The 22221-nt window shown below is 38.8% G+C and overlaps 1 protein-coding gene across 3 annotated transcripts in view; it reads right to left on the bottom strand.

Annotated features, from left to right (window-relative positions):
* stox2b (storkhead box 2b) overlaps nt 1–21523 on the bottom strand; it is a 35769-nt gene extending 14246 nt beyond the window's left edge. Inside the window, exon 1 of one of the 3 annotated variants that reach the window (XM_060887076.1) lies at nt 20579–21523. In XM_060887076.1, the coding sequence (XP_060743059.1) occupies nt 20579–20756 (178 nt within the window). In that variant the 5' untranslated portion in view covers nt 20757–21523. Of the gene's footprint in view, nt 1–2219; nt 2382–2504; nt 2698–20578 lie in introns of those variants that run through there. The other 2 variants (XM_060887077.1, XM_060887078.1) reach the window with 2 other exon arrangements.
* Between the last annotated feature and the right edge of the window lie 698 nt (nt 21524–22221).

Genomic DNA, 22221 nt, shown 5'->3' with positions numbered 1-22221 from the left:
CTGCACTTACTTTAACTACATGTTATATAACTACTACATAAAAACACGTAACTTACTACACGTCACATTCTGTTACTACTTATTGATTTCGATGCAAGTTTCTCAGGTTTTGTCATTTATTTTATTGTAATTAAAGTGTGCAGATTTTTTTTATTTCACTGCAAGTTGTATACTGTATATAACAGTGTGTGACAAACAAAATTTTAAATCATGCTGTTTTTTTCAAAATTCCAGACAGATATCTCATGAGATCCACGTTTTTATTTTGCTATGTAGTTACCTCTTGTTTCATTTGTCAGTAACAAGCTCATTTATTACCCAGACCACATGTTCATCACTACCATAACATTTTCCCAGACCTGCATTACGTTAAGTTCCTCAGGTTGGTATCGTGGTGAGGAAACGATATCTCTGTGAATCCCCTTGGCAACACTGGTTCTCTCTGGCAGTGGAAAATATATAGAAAGTTTTCGGATTAGGAACTGCCTTAGGGACGAGGATCTGCACCTTGCCAGTGGAAAAGTATACAAGGTTGTCAAGGCTCAACAAAGTCTCAGGTGGTGACAGGAAACGATCAGCTCAATGCATTACAATAAACACAGACAGAGAAAGATAAAACCTGCTAAGGAATATGCACATCATACTACGTTGAGTATCTTGCCAGGATTCGATACAAATTCAAACCAAATGAATTCAAATTCATTTGGTAGTGTTCACTTTTATTCAGATTGATTTACAACTTATCCAGGACACAATCCATCCACAGCTCCGCAAATAGCAGGTAAAGAATCACAAGTAGCAGGTTAAGATTCCTAATAATAAAATCTTACCTTGGTGTTATAGTGTTAAAAATAAGTAATGTTGAATTTGAAGGATTTTTTTTTATAACACATTTTATATTACAGTGCTTCAGAATGCTGAATTCTGATTGGTCAGAGGTTTTTCAAAAACAGTGTGTACTGTAATTGCTGAGTAAACAGTGGAGTAATTGCTGATATGATGAGCTTTTCTGAGGTTTATGGTTTATAACATTACATTTCACCGACTGTGTAGTATTCAGACTGCACACATTGCACGCTCTCATTTCTCTGTAAAATGACGAGCTGTGTTTTTTCTTATCTTCAAGAGCGACTGGTGATGGTTCAACTGTTTGTCACTGCTACAGCAGAAGTGATAACAGCACGAAGGTTTTAAAGATAACTCTAAACGGATAAAAAGTATGATCTTTAATTGTAAATCATTTCACAAATTGTGAAGGTAATTCTGCATTACACCACACTTTTCCCATAACAAACAGCCCATCATCACATATTCCTTCGATTTATATTGTATGTATAAAGGTTAAAGACGTGAAAAATTAAGTAAAAAAAAATCCAACCTGACATTTTAGATTAACATGTATTTTAATAATTTACACAACAGGCCTGTTACACATCACATGCTATATACCTAAAGCACCTCACTGGTTCACCAGGGCAGAAATCATTTCTGTTTTTGATTCCTAACACAAACAGACTTGTAAGAGTTTAGGCCTGTTAGCGCATTACATCTTACTGGAGACATAATAACACAGTTTGGGGTTATTTTTCTCTAATGTTTTCAATCAAATCTAAAAAGCAGTTCCTGAGACAGCAAGTCAAATGGGAAACCTAGATCCTATCTGACTTCCTAGACCATTCACAGATCAAACACACACACACACACCCCTCAATACTGATGCAATAAGAGCCAAGGTAAGTAAAGACACCTTAGAAAGCACAGAGAGTGAATTACATGGAGTCTCGGAAAGACAGACAGACAGAGAGAGAGAGAGAGAGAGAGAGAGAGAGAGAGAGAGAGTGAGAGAGAGAGAGAGAGAGGGCCTATCAGACATTTTATATTCTGTCCTGCTTCTTTCTCCTGGGTGGGTGAAGGGGACAGAAGAACAGCTGCAGAGGGAGTTTAAACAGTTATGAATGCCATTTTAATGACAACGTATCCATTAATGCCATAAATTCTTCCTGCCCATCTTCTCACACAACAACTGCATCAACAAGCTCTGCTGAGACCATCGTAACCTTTCAATGAGGGATCCTTCTGCGTACACACACATACGGCTAAAAGACAAGGGTTTGCTATGGAAAGCATAAACTGCAGGAAATGCAGTTTAAGAAATATGAGAGAGAGAGGGTGAGAGAGAGAGGGAGGGAGAGAGAGAGATAGAGAGAGAGACAGGAGACCTTGATAGACACGTTTTCCTGTTCAGTACTCGCAGCTGTCCTTTAGCCATCACTGAATTGGATCTGGAAGTCTCCGCCATTCAGCAGAAGTGGAGGAGACGCTCACACGGCAGTAAACAATCCTGTTCAGCCAGGCTTCTTTGTCCACACATCTCCCGGTTCAACCCCACCCCCTGCTTTTGTGATTCTGACGACACGGCTCCTGATTCCTCCTCCCGGATATGCCCTGGAGCACTACAACACACAACCATGAGCCAGAGAAAGAAAATAAAGAAGCTTCTCTACCTTGCTGTTTACTCTGTAGCTTCAGCTCCTAATCCAAACACAGCTTTCCAGCTTCTTCCCAACCTCGAGTGAGCATTTGGTCGGCCAGGGCTCCTTACCCAGCATGCTTCACTCCACACAAAGGCAGAGGAGGTGTGACCAATCACATTGTGACTTAACTCATTCCCTCTTAACCCCTCCTCCTCCTTTATCACTCACTCCTGCTGAATTGCCCACTGACACTCAAGCTAGTGGGCAGGGCTTCACCAGAAGGTAGTTATGGCAACGTTTCCACTGAGCCACATCTTCCTCCTTCTATCTCTTGGTTCATATCTCAGGCTGCTTCCTTTACTTCCTGTTTTGCACATCTCAGTTTTCCCCAGGACCATTCGAAGATAAAGAATTAATAATCTCTTTGGGATTGAGAAATTCAGAATCCCTAGTGGACAAATAAGCACATTCTGAGCTGTGCATTAATTGTATGCCTGATTTACAGATCAGAATTTTGTCAGAAGTAAAAAAAAAAAAAAAAAAAAAAAAAAAAAGCTCTTTAATAACTAGAAAACCAAAAAGATACAAATTTGTTATGTATTTAAAATCAATCCATCTATATTTTAGTAGTCTGCAAAAACGGTGAAAAAGAAAATTTTAGACACCACACTCACTTTCTGTAAAATATATTCTGATCTGTGCTCATCATGATACTATGAAAATGTGATGACATAATACAGATTCATTTGATAAACAAGGCTACAGCACACTTTTATTAGAGTAATACTGATTCTGTCAGTACTGTGACTCAAAACCGGTTCCGTCAGAACTGACTTGAGATCATTTACCGACTGACGCCCGTTAGTGCTACTCAGCAAAGCATGAGATCTATTTCCACAGCAATTAAACTGACTGTCTCTCAGTGGTTGAATGAACATCCAACCTCAGTCCAATCCACAGAACCAGCCACTATCTTTAAAAAAAAAAATCCGTAAACAATTACCTAAGCCCTAAAATGTCCCCAGTCCAAAAAAACCTGGATTATGTTGTGTGCCTAGATATTAAATAAGAAGACCATTTGGGATGTTTGTGGCTACAAAGCCTTAGTAATGTTCCTGTGGATCCCAGTAATGTAAAAGACCTAACTATCCATGTTAAGAACGCATTCCTTTCTCCTATAGTACAATAAACCTGAAACTATAGTAAAGTTTTGGATTAGATCCAGATTTTGTTTTCTTGAGATTGGGATTTTTCTTGCTTAAGAAAGGGACATTCTTCTTCTTCTATGGCTTAGACAAAAGAAACGGCAATCTCAAGTTACAGACTTATTAATAATGTCAAATGAAAGCCATTTTCATGCTAGTTACTTTCTAATTTTTTGCAGTTATTGAAGGCCCGGTTTTCTAAAAGCATCAGTTTTACAAGATCTACAATCACTGTTGTTGTAATATTGGACAGTGAAGAGTGAAGAAGCTATGAAAACAGGTTTTTATTCAGGTTTGGGTCTACAGGTTACTAACCAAACTAAACCAAATAGAACATACTAAAAATACACATAATGCAATGGACATATAGATACATCTGTGTGTTTTTTGGATACTGTGTTAGCAACGGCGTTGGTAACACTTTAATGCGGTTAAAAGTAGCTAACGTGTGCTCAGAAAGTCACCAGACGTCATATCGTAAATTCAGTGAATCTTCACGATTGTTTTCGTTTTTAAAAATGTGTTACAATGTAGGAAGATTTTCTGAAGATACTTAGTAGTAAGAGTTAGCATAGAGGTCTATCAGAATGGAAACCGATACGAGTTAGCTTTTATAGAATCATCAAAATATCATATTTTATGCATCAAAATATCAAACAAAATGACACAGGAGTTAAGCTTGAAAAAATGGTTAGGGATAGAGTAACTCACTTTTGTTACTTGTAAATGTCACCAAGAAGAGAGTTTAAAACGAAGAGCAAAAAAGTGCCAATGGTGCTCAGCAATTGGCCATTGACTTTCACTCGCATGACCCTGTGACCTCAACAATCAATTATTTATCACTATTGTTGTCAGTCAGGCTTTTACACATTTGTGTTGAATTGACCCAAGTGTAACTAGCTGCTGAAGAGCCGAGTATAGAGAAGAGAAGAGAAGAGAAGAGAAGAGAAGAGAAGAGAAGAGAAGAGAAGAGAAGAGAAGAGAAGAGAAGCGTATATCATGGTCGCTAATATCTGTTCAAAAACTACAAATATAGTCACTAAAGGAAAAAGTTGGACAGCAAAGGGACTGTAGTAAAGCTGTTAAGGTGACAATGGCTTGTGAGAGGTGGATTGTGTGTGTGTGTGTGTGTGTGTGTGTGTGTGTTGGGGGTGGTCAGTAAGATGGCTGAGGGGGTGATGTATGCGAGTGGGGGATGGGCAGATCATCTAAAAAGACGCTAAGTGACAAAGGTCCTCTGGTTTATTCAGATGCCCTGTGAGGCTATGTTGCTTAGCCTCACCACACACACAGACACACACACACACACACACACACACACACACAATGGCTTTATACTCCCACGCCTGGATCCCCCCAAAAAAGGAGTAGAGCCAACAATCAGGAAACTTAAATTACAAGACAGGCCAGTTTCTTAATGACAATACTACAGCCGCTGTGTGTTCATTACTGTAATTAACTTCAAACACAAACAGGCTGATTAGAGTTCACAGACTTTTAACAGAAACATGCTGATAATGTTGATATATGGAAGGCTGTTTATAAACTGCGCAATCAAGAGTAAATCTTGCATAATTTCCTCAGAAACATGGCTGGCTGTAAATTATTAGTAATTTTAAAACAAGAAGTCGGGACATGTGTATGGAATGCAAAGAAATATAAGGAACCTAAACTATATTTCTTGAGAAAACGTACCATGCTTACTAAAATCCAGACAAAAAGGTTAACCATCAATTTTCTAAATTCAAACTATTTAAATGGCATCAAGTGGTCCAAAAGGACCAAGTGGTGGGCCTCCAATCCATCATAGCTGACAGCGTGTTACAGCAGGGAAATCCTCGGCATGCTGAGCGTATTCCCTCAGCCGTGACTGAGCATGCGCTCTTCCTGCACTCTCTGCACTTCAGGTCGTTACCTCCTGATGTGTGAAAACACAGAGCAGGTGCTGCTTCAACAAATCACCTAGCAAGCGAGAGCGTCTGTAGGGCCACCGCACGCCTGCGTGATCACAACCTCCCTCTGGAGTTAACAGAGTGTTGGGCTTTAACAAACCTCAAAGCTGCATGCAAGGTGGGAGAAGGATGAGCTTGAGTACTGATTACTCTCAAGAAGAATAAATTAATCGGAAAGTCTAAATGATCTGGTATATAAAGACTTGGGTCTTGTATTTGATCAACTATTTGCTACTTTAATCAGATAGAGCTCTGGATTTTGTGGAATTATTACAGAAAACAACTATATCCCAAGTCTTAGGAGAATAAAGATCCAGAACACTTTTAATTATCTTCTTAATCAGACATCATCATACATTATTTTGGGGTATGGGGGTTGCATTCCCACCTCTTCTCTGTGTGCCTGGAGTTTGCATGTTCTCCCTGTGCTTCAGGGGCTTCCTCCAGGAACTTCAGTTAGCTCCCCTAGTCTACAGGCTGTCCACTAAATTGTCCACAGTGTGTGAATGGGTATGCGTGACCAGGTGCATCCAAGGGTGTCCCCGCATTGTGCCTCAAGTCCCCTGTGATGAAGGAAAAATGCTACAGGAAATGAATGGTTTGGAAGCAGATTTTTCAGATTTGATCAGATATAAAGTGCCTGGAAGTTTATGATAATGATAGTTTAATTTAAATCCCAGGTCTATATATAAGCATATGATCTAATTCATTATTGTCTCTATAGAAACAGCTCATTCACCGGGACTTAAATAAAGGACAGTTGACATAATACAATTCCAATAAAGAGATTTGCTTCTATTTCTACGTTATTTAACAAAGATAAATATGCATTAGTTGGGATGTTTTCCTTTAATGATACAAATATTTTGCACTATAATGCGTCTTCAGTGTCGGTGGTTTGCAACAAAGATATAAATCTGTTGCTTTACAATTCCTACAAGGGCACAGCCTTCAGATTTCAAGTTCAAGTTCATGAAAGAGGAAAAAAAGAAAAGCTGGTGACTGTTTTTAACTGATAAGTGATTACACAAACTGACTGCTTCAGGGGAACTTCAATAACATTGAAAATAATATGTAACTTCATACAGATTAAAATGAGCCCTTGAGCAAGGCCTTTAACCCTTAATTGCGCAGTTGTATTAAAAAAGGAAACAAAAAGAAAAAAAAACTAAGTTGCTCGGGATAAGGACGTCGGCCAAATGCCTTATACGAAAATGTATCAGTGAAATATGTAAAAAAAATCAGTGAAAACCTAAATAAACACAAATGAAGTAACCGTTGTGGCTGCTATTTTCACGTACACATCATTTCCTCCTTGACTTCTACCATCTTCACTGTTGAGCAAGTCACCAAATAAATTTCAGCTATTGCAGTGCTTGAGAGAAATATCTGGACGCTGACCTGCCCTCTAGTGGACAGAGCTTTTAATCTAACATGGGTACAAAATGCACACAGGCTTGTAATGGATGAACCCTGGACAAAATATTAATGACTGTTTGTGGGATCAGGTAGCAGATATTAGATCAAGAAGCTAAAAACTATCAATGGCTCAATAAAATAATAAGTTCAACCAAACACTTTCAGTCTAAATGATCTATTCCCAAGTGCACACAGAGACGTTAAGTGACTATTTTTGCTCATTGATAAAGCTTAGATGTGTCATTGTCTTGTTTTGGGTTCATGACCATATTTTAAAGTTTTGTTTCCAAATGTTGTTTTCAGAAAACTAGTTTCATACTTACTTAAGAAAACCGCATCAAACTTTGACACTTGGGGCAATGTGTCTGTCTATTCTGAAGGTTTGGTCCTAAAAGCCCTTGATCTATTTAGAGAATTCATCAGTTCTTGGATATTCTTTCACTTATAACTTCCATTCACTGACAACATCTCTGTTGGTTTTAAGATATTAAGATGACCAGAAGACACTTTTAGGCACAAAGAATGCGTCTCCTTCAGCCACTTGACAAGATTTTAGACTAAAGTCAACGTAGTAAAAGCACTTTAAAGAAAAACACTTCAAGTCACTACACAGAAGCTCCAACATAACAGCAACTCTTATATATTTCCCATTACGTTTCATTCTGCAGCATAGAGCAAGATAACAAAACTGTTACAAAATGATCACATTATCTGCAGTGAAACCCTGAGCTCAGGCTTCAGTATATACACTTTCAACTGGTTCTGCTTTATCATTCAAATCAGCTCACTGTGCAGACACGCTATGGAAACCTGACACAAACACACAACGCCAAGCGCTAATGCAATTGACAACACGACTATTAAAATCTAGCAGCGTAAAAAAAATGACATTAGAAACCGACTAGATTTGCTTCCTACCTGAGAAGTGATTAATCTGTCATGAGAAAAAGTAAAAAGGGCGTGAGAGGGAAAACCGTGTGGCAATAAAAAGTAGGACGGGCTGTAAAATGTCGAGAGTTATGCTTGCTAATTCTCAGAGCAACACTAACAAGCACTAAAATACACAACCACAAACACATGATCAAAAACTCAGTAGTGCCCAAACACACACGCAAGCACGCGCATGTACACACACACAAACACACTTGAATTTGCTTGATCTAAGCACAACATTGGCATATGTCTCAATAAAAGAAAAACAAGCGGTTTCTCAGATCTTTCCTGATACAGCAGTTTATGTAACCCCACAAGTGACATTTCTATCCAAATGATTTCATAAGTTGTAGTCAAATTTCTAATAAAAATGCCATAACCACTGACAAGCTGAAAAATAAAAAGGACACCAGCCAAAAACCATTCGGTCACATGTTAGGTCATGTTAGGTGTCTTAATTCTATATAGTAGATAAACACTACATAAGCTGTGTAACATCCCATGTCATTTTAGCTCCCTTGTCATTTTAGCTGCTAGCTAGTTAGGCTTTTAGCATTATTTAGATAATATAATCCGATATAAATATTACAAGGTCTGTTTAATGTACTAAACTTGATTGACTTGATTGATTACTAAATTGACTGGACAGTTTTGCACAAGATTTTATCCACTTTCCAAAAACTGGTGAAAATTAGCACTACAGTGATGCCTCGAGATACGAGTGCTTTGACATACGAATTTTTTGAGATACGAGCTGTGATCCGAGCGTATTTTTGGCTTGAGATACGAGCCACTTTTTGAGATACGAGCATCCGAGCCGCCGCCGCCGAAATAAAGATCCCAAACAACCACGTGTGCTCTGTTTCCCCCGCCTCAGCTTCCCGCGTCTCACTCGGTTAAAGCCGCCTTTCCACTGCATACGACAAACGACGGCCGATAAACAGGAAGTCATTCAATTCCTATGGAGAGTCGCAAAGGCGCTGTGTGAGGTGCCGACCATCTGCGGATCCGTAATTTTCGGATCCATTTTAAGCGTTGGATCCGTTAAAAAAATTTGAACTTGTGCGACTACACCGCATCTGATATGACGACTGGACAGGTTTTTATTAAAACGACCGGCAGATGTTAGTGAGGAAAGAGTGACAAAAAAGGCAAAAACAAGTGAAGAGAAAAGCGATGAAGAAAATTAAGCAAAATTAATGTAAAGAAAACAGAAATTGTAGCAATTAAGTTCAGTTAAGAGAAATCAAGCATCGCGTTAGTTCTGGCAGGCCACGTCATCAAGCGTGCATCAGCTGTTAATCAGCTGTCCACGACGCGCACCAATCAGGATACGACCTCCATATTACCGACCATTTAAATTCCCATTCATTGCTGCTGCGATTTAAACTCCCTCCTCCAACCCCGACTCCACCAACCTGTGTTCGTTGTACCAGTTTACGTCATAAATCTCCACATATTTTTCTCTCTCTCTCTATCTCTAATTATTTAATTATTTGTTTATCAATTTTTGTATCCATATTTATATTAATAATATTTTATTTATTTATTTATCCACTCTATGCATGATTAATGGTTCTGTTATACGGGGGTCTATTCTATTTTCTAGTTGCTGCTCTTCCCGCTCTAAATGAAGTTTAGTTAAGTTCCATTTAAGTGTAAAGTAACATTAAGAGTGCGAGTAAGTGAACGAAAGTGAAAGTGTAACTCCTCCTAACTCCTCCGCCTGTTTACTCCTCCACCTGTTCACTCCTCCTCCTGTTTACTCCTCCCTCAACCTCCGTGCGCATCTTCCGTAAAGTAAAACCAGTTTATTTTTTTAACATTCTCTTTTATTACTGTATGTTTTTATACAATATTTGTCATTTATAAATACAGGTACTGTACATTTTTCATATTCAAAACACAAACAAAACAACTGGAGTGGAATTTTGTGAGCTTGAACGGATTAATGGGATTTCAATTCATTTAAATGGGGAAAACTGCTTTGAGATACGCGCAATTTGAGGTACGAGCAAGGTCACAGAACGAATTAAACTCGTATCTCGAGGTATCACTGTATATCCATTCCTCTGATCTGCTAGACAAGAAGGTATGGCTTCCCCTCAAAACTGGAATACATTTAGTCTGAAAATGAAGGCTGTTTTCCTTCCAGTGGGTAATAAAACAAGAATTATTCAGACAAATTGGGTGTATATTTATTGCTTCTCTAGTGCCATGCTGGTTCAAGTCCTGATCATAGCTCACACTTCAGGAATTGTTACCTTAATTTCCTCGCACTTTTAGTAAACAGCACTTTTATGACATTAGTCATTTGACATTGTTCATTTCTCTCTCATGACTTTGCTAATGCTGCAACATTGCTAGTTATCAATAATTTTGTGGCACATAATTTTAATCCTGCACTTTTGTCCACTGCTGATTCCGCAACATTGCTAATCCTTTATTAATTGCATGAGATTGCTAACTGTGTGATATTGCTAATATTATGATATTACTAGGTCTCTGAGATTGAGATTGTAATATTGCTAATTTCAGTGAGATCATGCTAAGTATTGCTAATTCCTTGATATTACTCATTTTGTCATATTATCATTTGTGTGAAATCACCAAATTATTAATTGTGACCATGCAAATTATGACCGTGATTCCTTGATTTTGTTAATTTTGTGACCTATTCTACTATTTCATTTCTACTTCTATTTCTAAAAAACAATGATCATTGATATGGTATAGATTTTTTAAAAATATGCATCATTGGCATATAACATAGCACCACTGCTGTCCAATACAAATACATTACACACACTCATGCAGTATTTCTATTTTTTTACATGGTAACTAGAGTTAGCAATGGAAAAGTAACCTAAGCTTAGACACAGTGTGTCCTCATCGTCACTTATTAGGTGCTAAAGGATAAAAATAGCACAAATAAACACCACCCACATCTGTGCAGTGTGGCTCAGTGCGCTAAGAGAGTCTTCATGGGAAAAAAAATGTTGTTAAACTGGTAAATTAATTACTGGCTTAAAAATAATTTACATTCATGGCTTCTGTTTTGTAGTCATAAATATTCTCCCAGGGTTGCAGCGAGACACAGAGAGCTGAGAAGAAAAGCTAGAAAGAATAGAGAGGGCATTTTGGGTTAATCTGAGCAGAGTTGTAATGCACAGTCTGTGTGTCTGTGTGTGTGTGTGTGTGTGTGTGTGTGTGTGTGTTTCTACACAGTGAATAATGTTGCATCAGGAAGCTGAGGGCCAGCCATAGGTTAACGAGTTCATTTCATTCCCAGCATGCACTGCTCTGAGCGCATGAGGGCTGCGGTGTCAAAAGAAGACACGAGACAGTGTGTGTGACAGAATAAAAGCAACGTTAAATAAATAAATAAGGCTGCGTTCACAAGGACACTTTCAGTACCCATCACCCAGCTAGTGCTATTCATCGTGAGATACAAAAGGAAGGACTTAGAGTGAACAGGCACAGAAGGATAGCAAGATGTGAAAAATAAGCAGCGATGTTTGTTTAAAAAGTCGAACCTAGAGACAGGCAGTCTGATGTGGGCCAATAGAAAATCACCTCACATATGAACAGCTAGCTATGATAAAATGTTAAACAATGAGAATTGCTAAATTGAAACTTTAAAGGTATTACTTGCGATTTTACAAAGAGCTGAATAATGACGGAACAAAGTCTAATTCTCATGTGCTTGCTTATTGTGTGTCATTTTTACTATAATTAACCTAAAATTAAAGCATCCAGTAATTTTTTTTAAATCAGTGTTAGCATGCTCCAGCTTACTAGCATCTATGTTTTAGTTTTTTAATCACATGTTGAAAAGAAAAACTAGGATGAACACTTCTGTCCACAGACACACCTCCAACCAACCAAAACATATCAAAGTCTTTTAAACAGATAACAAATATCTTTATGAAATTCATAATAAAATGAAACTGGCTAAGCAGCCCAACAGTAAGCATGGAAAGCTAAACAATGCTAATGCAGAAGCTTTATACAATGTTCACTGGAAATTTTCAATACTGATTCTTATAATTCAATACTAAAAATAATATTTTTTTGTAGTGATCATGTGGAGGTTGAAATATCTATAGCCAGGAGCTCCTGAACCTGAACATAAGCTGCAACCATGTTGGACATTAGCATCTACTAGACACTGTAAGAACAATATATACTCTATTAGCTTATAAAATTCAGCATCCTCGACAAAGACCAAGGGATCTCTTGATCGATTATTCTGATCACAGTGTCCTTCAAATAATAATCAAATCACCAATATCCATAAGGTGTCTTGTACAAACCCAGTAGTATTCTTTTTTTTCCTAGATAAATCCTACATAGAACGTGCTATATACAAAATACTTATTTTTCTCCTAAAATTCTGACTATTTAAATGAAAAATACATTTTTATTTAAAATAATGTATGACTTTCCTGAACAAAAAAATATTCCTGCCTATATCATTGTTGTTTCTTGTTGTAAGAGATTCAAAGAGGAAAACATAGGAGGGAAATTGAGGATTTTTTATTATATATATATTTTATGATGGCATATTTTTACTTATAAGTTTTATACATTGCACTGGAAGTTTTGAAATAATTTAGAGGTTTTTTGTTGTTTTATCCCATTTCTGATGACAACCACGTCACAGTCAAAGTAGACAAGAGTGCAGTTTTAGTATACTTAAAGGTTTTATATGAACATTAACTGACTAAATAACTGGATGGATAATCAGGGATACACGTGTCTGTATTAAAGTAGAGTGAGGTCATATAGTATGATGTGGCATCATCTACTTGTTAAGGTCTGAATTCCTAACAATAAGTAAAATGTAAGAAACACTTTAATGTCAATAACGATGTTAAAGCAAACTGAACAGCAAGAGGTTTGTGCACCTTGCCTGTTTGTGCCAAGCTTGAGGCAAAACAGCAAATAAAGAGAAACCTAATTTCATTTAAGCATGAGAATATTTCATGCATGTGCAGTCGCTACACTTTGATATTCCTCCAAAAGCATGGTGGGATCTGAGCCAAAACATAATTATCCTGGATAGCACAAAGAGACTCTGCTGAGTCTTTCAGGCTTCTCTGCAAATCTGCATACAATTTTTCATCCTGCAAAAAGTTCAAAGCCAACTACAACAAATATTCAGATACCGAAAATGATTAAGAGGCTTGCAAATGAGTCATTATGTAAATCTCAAGCTGTACCAGTTCACAGAAGTTTCCCATCGCTAGAGGACCGTAACCTGTAATGCAGCATTTTATAAAGAAGTGGAATGACGAACTGCAGGCACTCATGAATCACTGGTATATGAAAATAGCCCTGCCATTAATCATGCCAAATATACATATAAAGTTATTAAACACATTCACAATGTGCTAGAACACCAGAGAAGAATCAAAGAAGAATCAGAATTTAGACGTAAACAATGCGGGGAAAGCGACGAACAATCCATATAAAAAAAAATAATTAAAAAAAAAGGTGATTACAATCATGACTGCATTAAAAAGCTTTTTTATGGCACTATTCCTATCCCTAAAGATTAGATGTTTATGAGCCAAGTTGTGCTTAAAAGAAGAACGGCCACAGAAGTAAAACTATGCCTGCGAGTTTCACCTCAGAGACAAAGCGAGCGCCAGAAGGCGTATGGCTAAGACAGGCCGTGAAGCTGTCACTGAACGCATCAGTGTTTATAGAGGGATTCTGGAAGACCGAGAGAAGTATGGCAGATTGAAGGAGGGTCGTAAAATGTTGACAGCAATACAATACATTTTTATTATGATTTACGGTCGATAGGAGGACGTGAAGACGGGTCATGGTAGGGAGACTCATTCTGGTGGTTTACAATCCTGAAGGGTACGTTTACATTTATTCGTTTGGCAGAAGCTTTTATCTGAAGAGATTTATAGATGAGACGCTCGATACAATGTAAGCATACAGATGAGGTTAAGGATGTTTACTCAAGGGGTGAATAGCGGCTCTCTGGAAGTCCAGGGATTTAAAAATCACAAAACTTAATAATATACAACAGTTCCGGTCCACTATAGTACGCATAGTAATTGCATGTGCTGTGTTCCAAGAGTGCCTATATTTCTTGTAATTGTAAAAGGTACGTTTTAATGTGTGCATCACACATCTGCATCTGTATTGCCAGGACAAATAAAATGTCACAATCTGAAACATTTACTCCAGTTGCATTAGTGACATAAACTGACAAAATTGGCAAATATTATTTTCTGACTTAACGTATGATAGCTTGTCAGAAGAAACACCATCAACAATAGAAGCCCCCTCAACAGAAATATACAAAATACTGTGAGCTAGCTAGCGTGCTATCTGCTGTGCTAAAAAGTGGGTGTGGCTTTTTTGGGATCCATTTTTGATAGCGGAGCAAAAATAACTAGAACGTTTCTCATTTACAAAATGCTACATGCCTGTAGTAATTTCTTCTTCTGTTGTATTAAACTAATATCTCTCGAGCAAGAGTGCAGTTATTCTGAATATCAGAAGTTCTTTGAGTTGGCTGTAGACACAAGCGCCTCTAACCACACTTTTGCATGTGTGACATTTACATTTACGACAATTACCAGCTGAGCAGCTGGGTTAAGGGCCTTGATCGGGGACTCCAGGAGTGGCAACCTGATGGCCCTGCGATTCAAACTCATGACCTTCTGATCAGTAGTCCAACACGTATACCTTTGAGCTAACACTTCCCCATATATGCCCCCTTCATCATCTTAAATCTAAATTTATCTTGTTCAATCAACCTACTGATATGTCTTTAAAAAGTGGGAAACCTAAAAACCTGGATGAAACCCATCTGGGGAAACTCCAAACAGTCAGTAATCAACAGTTCATTTAGGATTTAACCCTGGACCTGTCAGTGAAAGTATGCTTCCCTCAGCTCATAATACATCTCAAAAGTCTCAAAATACATCTTTTTAGACAAGACATCTTTCTCCAGCTTTGAACATGTGGAAGATTTTTGTTATATTTTTCAGGTGCCTGTATCAAAATAGAATAAACTCAAGATATTTAGACTCTAAATGAACACAAGTCATGGGTTTCCAGCAGCTTTTAACCAGATATTCTGTCACAGATGGTGATCACATTATTGTACTATGAATTTATGCCATGAGGGAATTTGTTTGGAAGGTCAATCTAGAGTTTAATGAAAAGAAACAGAATAGATTTCCCTTGGAAAAACATATCCGACCTTTAAAAGTGTCCTGTTTACACTGATAAAACCTTTAATGTATTTTCAGACGATTGCTCTATCCCATAAAACAAAATTTTCATGGCTAAAATCCTGTTTGGAATGAGTAGTACTAAATTAATGTGTGGTTGCTGTGATCTAGCTAAATGTTATCAGTGGTTATCATAAAAATGGTCTAAAATTCCTTTTCTATTTATTTATACCTGGTGAGAGAAAAAGAAATTAGAAAAAAATGTGACAAGAAAAAGAACAAGACCCAGAAAAATGTCGTATGTGATCCAAAATTCAAATGGACATTTAAACATCACAAATGATGAGTCAAGGGTTCAGTCAAGGCCAACCAATCAGACAGGTTCGAAGACGGGTTCCCCTGAATTCCAGCCAAATCCTCGCTGTGAGGATTCAGCTGTGAAAACGTGTTTAGCGGTTGACGCCAAGCTCTCTACACAGCATCACCACCATGAGGTTAAATTACTTCAAGCGTAACTCTATAAGGGTTCAATTCAGCACTGATGATTTTACTGCGTGCTAAGCTAACACACTGTCATCAGCAGACGAAACACTGATGACTGAAACCAGAGAAACAGACCTTTTCACCATTCAGAACATTGTTATGACTGTCAGATGCAGTCTTAAGCTTGTTTGACATGGAGCAGACAGTAATGGGGTAAAAAAATCGACACAAGCTGTCAGTCTTGTGTATCGTCTTGTCCTAAAATGTAAAAATGTTTTGATAGATCTGGAATATGCAAAGCTTTCATGATTATTTTTTTCCCCTGAGCACATGAATGAACACATTCCGCTCACCTGATGCTTTCAGTCATATACGATTATTTGCACAGGTGCGTGGACAGATAAAGAACGTTTTTTTTTGTAATGCCTGGGAAAAGCCAAATGCTCCAATACTTCAGGCCCAGACAGGCTGCTACTAATGCTCGGGATTGCCCTTCAATTCACAAAGCACTTCTACTGTGCATTACTGAAACCGCAAAGATGAAGGATGAGTCTCTTTAATACATGATTAATGATAAGTAAAAAAAAAAAAAAAAGACAAACACTAACAACAATTATATATTCACAAAATAAATGAATGGCCCATATATTACTGTTCAAATCAAGCATTTTATGAAGATGTCCGGCTTCTGTGTCAGAGAGAGACCTGATTTGTGCATGCGACTCCTCACATCCTTGAAAACATGGGATCTCCTTATAGGGTTATGCTTAAAAGACTTTTAAAAGACTCTCAAAAGTTTCAGACCGAAAGAAATTTTCCTGAAATGGCTGTGATCATACCAGGCCTTCTTCAACTTTCTCTGGCCTTCTTCACGAACCTTTCTCTGGCTGTCTGCACAACCACAACCACAGACATCCTCCTTACTGCCATGAATTAATAATGCGTTCTCAACTTATACATTCTCTCTCATTCTCTCACTCACACAGACACAGTCAATCTTCCTAATGGATGTGGGACCTTCTCCAAAAATGCCTCTTTGTATAAATTTTAGCTTGAGTGATAGCCAGGTAAGATAACCCAAGCTCAAAAACTCGATGACCAGAAAATGAAAACAAGTGAAACTGTTATACATTCAGACTGGAACACTCTTTGTTCGCTAGAATAGCACAGTGGAGACTCAGGCTTGTGAATGTTGAAATGTACACCACAACATCGCTAAGAGCCGGAGCCAAAAGAAGTTAGTCAAAATAATTACACAGAGATTCTAAAGCTGTATTTCATCAAGCTGCAAGATATCAACTAGGATGGAAACCCAAATACTCTTCGCATTAATCTGGAATCCAGCACTTCCTAACTGGCTGAGGCCTGCTTTGCTAAAACCATCCTAGCATGAAGATCACTGTAGATTAACATTACTTTGAATACTGTTGTCAAAACCCAGACTATTTTTGAGAGATCTTAACTTAGCTCTGATCACACAAACCTGCCATCCGGCAACGTTTAATTCCAAGCTCAAGATCCAAAAGATTTGCAGCTCTAAAATCTCCTCTGAAAGACTTCTGAGGAGACTCAAGTTCTGCAAAAGTAAACTCCTGAAATTCAATTTGAATAGTTTGAACAATAGACACTGACACAAAACAGGTTTACAGAAATCAGTATAGAGATTTAGATCCCTGATGAGTAAGCCACAAAGTAGTGTTAATTTCGTCACCTGTTTTTAATTTAGTCTTAGTCTTAGTCTTGTGCCAAATGTCCTTGTTAGTTTTAGTCATATTTAGTTATTCACATATCTTTTTTTGTTAGTCAAGTTTCAGTCGAGTTTTAGTCAAAAGACAACTCAAGGTATCTTAGTCAAGTTTTAGTCGACTGAACGTTTTAATTTTAGTCTAGTTTTAGTCAAAAAAATTGTAGTCTTTTTTAAAATAACACATTATTACTGAGATTATTACTGATAAACATTTCAGTAAAAAAAGTGTTTCACATATGTTTCACTCGAACTTGACTGCACATCACATTTTTTACTTTATTGATACTGCTTTTAATCGTAATGCAAAGACCGGTCATCGGGACATAAGCTGTCATGTACAATAAAAGAGCCTGCGCAGCGACAGGAAATATAATTTAACACAAAAAGCCTGACTAGACCAGGGGTGGACTTGGGCTCAGGATTTATTTTATTTTTTATTTTTTTTGAGCGGCGTGTGGACAAATTGTTTCTACACACACACTAAACAGCGCGAAGCCGCAAACTCGTTGTAGACAATTGTAGACGAAAATGAAGAGAGATTTTATCTTAGTTTTTATTTTATACAAAACATTTTCGTCTCGTCTTTTTTTGTCAACAACAATGCATGTTCATTTAGTCTTAGTCAGCGTTTTTGGACAGTGGTGCAGTCTTGTCATCGTCTCGTCTTAGTCATGAAAAAAAAAGGTTGTTGACGAACATATTTCGTCTCGTCTCGTCTGACGAAATTAACACTACCACAAAGGCAAGAAAAAATTCCCAAAGATGACATGAAGAAGAAACCTGTCAGGGTAGATTGTCAAACCCATTTAGGGATCCTCACTCACGCTCACTCATTTTCTACCGCTTATCCGAACTACCTCGGGTCACGGGGAGCCTGTGCCTCTCAGGCGTCATCGGGCATCAAGGCAGGATACACCCTGGACGGAGTGCCAACCCATCGCAGGGCACACACACTCTCATTCACTTACGCAATCACACACTACGGACGATTTTCCAGAGATGCCAATCAACCTACCATGCATGTCTTTGGACCAGGGGAGGAAACCAGAGTACCCGGAGGAAACCCCCGAGGCACGGGGACAACATGCAAACTCCACACACACAAGGCGGAGGCGGGAATCGAACCCCCAACCCTGGAGGTGTGAGGCGAACGTGCTAACCACTAAGCCACCGTGCCGTTTGGGGATCCTATCATCCAAAATCACTTTTTCTTAGACACTTGTCTGCACAAGGAGAAAACATAAAAAGAAAAAGCTGTGAAAAAAAAACATGGAATAATTACAGTGATAAGGCAAAGAACATGATGGAGCTTAGCCTAGTCACAGCTTGTGTGCTACCCCAGAGCTTGCACTACTGATCTCGCAACAATGCTGCTGATTGTGTGGTCACTGCTTAATACAACTAGAGCCAGAAACCTCTTGGCATGAAGCAAAGCAAAAATCACAATCCATATGCTTACCAAACCAGCAACATCACCACAGAACCATGTGAACAAATTCTGACAGATTTAATATGCTGAAGTCATGCCATGAGCAAGAATTAAATGTTTGCATGGTTTTATTTGAATAGCTATATAAGAATAACAACTTTGTTTCTCCTTGAGTTGGCCACTAATATTTCATCTCGTTTAGAAGTTATATGAAAACATCATGTATTTATGCATTTATAAATACTTGTCCTAGAACAAAACTGGCTTCAAGTCACAAGCCTTTCACTTTGAATGCTCGTAAGGAAGTTATGGGTTGTTAAGCAAGTATACAGCGTTATAAATTAACAGTCCATCAGGAACAGGACCAGGTCTGTTTTCCCCGTCATTTACTCTCATGCTAGGCTTTTGTAAACCAAATCATACTCATTTTCCATAATAGCCACATAATTTAACCTTTCACCCTCAATGTTGCTAGGAAACACGAAGAGTTGTTGAAACAATGTGAACTTGGCAGCTCTGGTTGTGCATTCATTCAGTAGTTTTCTCTGTACTGAATGTGCTCTCTGATGCTGAAAACCCTTCAGCACTCCTTCCCTATGCTTAAACAAACTGATCTCTAGCAGCTCTCATGTTGCCATGCATATATTTGAGCTGGACATCTAGCACTCTGGTTGCCAAATACTGAGCCACAATGCACTTGCTGCTGACACTGAGCACAAGTTGGAAGAAACAAATGAATTTCCGGGCGTCAGCGTGTGGTACATTGGAGAGCGGACACCACAGGATATTCTGGGCTCCAAGTTTTAGCTTCAAGTTGGCCCAAGCGGTGGGTTGTCAACTTCATTGATACCCCCTGCATCATGCAAATCAAGCACAGACTCAATTTTAACCCTCATCCTTTCCTAAAGTTCTTATTAACAGACAAAGACATCAAATAATATTCAGTTCTCCACCTGCCAGAACCTTTTTTTTTTTTTATTTCCAGACTGCTCATCTGGCTTGTGCATAAAACAACAGTACAAAGATCAGGGTTGTGTCTGAGGGGGTTAAATTAAGGCCAGCAGGTATTGGAAATAAGAAAGGTTTTCTGGTTAAGACAAGGCCACAAGGTTCAACCAGAGAGCAGTCCATTTAAACTGAATGGTTCTTAATTGCAGCAGTCATCTTTTATTTAGAAAACCTGTTCACCAAAGGAACTGCGTTTAAATGAACTACCCTTTATGTCCTAATGTCCAACAGAAAACCTCCTGACAACACGTTGCATCATCGTATATCTAGTGCAGATTGAACACCATTAAAACTTATGAGCAAGTGATAACTTGGATCAATTTACGAACATTGTTTGCTTTGTGTCATACAGCAAACATTTAAATAGCTTTCATCAATTACAACACCTTACCAGCAGATGTTGCAACTGACAGAAGGAATACACACTCCTAAAGTAGGTGACCTGTATCTCATATGGCCTTGAAAGGCAAAAATCTAAATCTAAAAATACCAAATCAACAGATAACACTCTACACATAAGAACAGTTCTAGTGTTGTAGTAGTTACTGATCCATGGTTTATGAAAGAATTCAAAGAAAGACAGTATGAGGAACATATATATTATTTGGATTAAGTCAGCAATGCCTCAGCCTGATACATACTGTATCTTGAACATCATGAGGGTTGATTCATTCCCTGGAAGAGGAAGCAATGTGCATCGTATAAGATGATAAGCAGACCCACCTGTAGGCATGTATATCCGGGGCGAATGGGAAACTAAGTGGGTAATGAAGGGCTTAGGGTAGTGCTTATAGAGTCGGTAGTCCTTCTCGCTGCGGGACCGGGTGCGTTCCGAGGCCCTGTCAGAGAAGTCTGAACTAGGCCAGGCCCTGCGTAGAGTGGTGCTGCGTGTTTTCTTCATGACCGCTCACCCCCTCCTCCTGACTCCCGAGCCTCACACTCCCAACATGGCTAGTCTCAAAAGAAGTGGTGCTTAAGATCTCTCCTTTCCCTCGGGTGCCACATACAGAGTGGTTCAAGCAAACTGCTGAAAATCTGAACGATGCTCAAGAACAAATTGTCCTGGTCAGGCATTAATTCGGAAAAGACATAACCAGCTGCTCGCTACCCTCTAGATTTCTAATCCAGGCTTAGAGATACAGCTTCACATGCTTGGAGAGGCATGCACAGATTTACAGACACATACACACACTTCAGCTTCACGACCATAAGGATAAAAGAGGTGGTGTCTAGGAGGATAAGTAGGGAGAGATGAAGGGACCAGGGAGGAAGAGAGGGAGGGATGGAGGGGGTGGTCTTGCTTGGTTTTGGGGTTGCAGGGGGTGCAGAAGGAGCTGAATGTCTGCAGCAGGACAGAACTCTCAGTTTAAACAATAGCTTAATTCAGCAAAGTTATGCTCCAGTAGCGGAGGACGACCAACACAAAGGATTCCACTAAATTAGACTTAAAAAAAAAACCAAGGTGCTTCTGCGGAGGCAAGTAGCAGCAGCTTTCATTTCAACAATAATGTTCCTTCAGCCATTATAACCAATCACAGTCATCACATCAAAATTTAGCAAAGTGTCGGCATGATGTCTTCTTGCGGTCCGAGAGGAACGCTGAATCTCTTCAGTTACACTTTAGATCGATCTGATATGTTACATTCCTGCAGGAAAGGCTACACCAGAAGACACAAAGATAAACACGGTAACGTGCACGTGCGGCTTTCAAAACATGGACGAAGTTGGAGGCACAGCCGGGAGAAAACAATTCGAACGCAGTACATACGACCACACATGCTCTCCTGTCTTCTCGTTCTCCAGGCCGTCTCATCTGTTTCGGTGCCACACTCATTCCAAATATCTCCAGCACACGCACCACTGTTTTGTTTTGTAGCTTTTTATGTGGGATGCCTTTCAGATGAGCTGCCTCATGTCAGACTTGTTGATCTAGTCAGGCAGTGCTTCTCAAAGTGCTGCACCTTCAGGGTCCCACTGCTGGCTTGATGCCCAGCCTATAAGAGCACAGAGCTTTATTTACGCACACATGGTCTGTCAGTGTGCAGCTACTGACAGCTTGACAGTTTCAAAAACAGGGAGGAGAGCATGAAGAAAATAAACGTTCTCTGATGCTATGAAAAAAAAAAAGAGAACAAATCAAGATTCCGTGCCATCCACTGCTAGGTTCCCCTTTTGTTCTTTTCTTCTGATTCTGTGTATCCTTTTTAAGGGCTTGTCCACAATTCCTGGCAGCTTCCTTTGGTCCAAAAGCCAGCTGCTGCACACCGAAATCCTCTGGAATGTAATTAAAGAGATCCAAACTCAAAATGAAAGAGGGAATGGCGGTACTGGGTGCAGAGAGTAAAGAGCACAGCATATAGGACGCT

This window comes from Tachysurus vachellii, chromosome 14, assembly GCF_030014155.1.
Source record: "Tachysurus vachellii isolate PV-2020 chromosome 14, HZAU_Pvac_v1, whole genome shotgun sequence".
NCBI lineage: Eukaryota > Metazoa > Chordata > Actinopteri > Siluriformes > Bagridae > Tachysurus > Tachysurus vachellii.
Note: the sequence above shows the minus strand (reverse complement) of the source record. Positions and strands in the feature narration are given on the sequence as shown.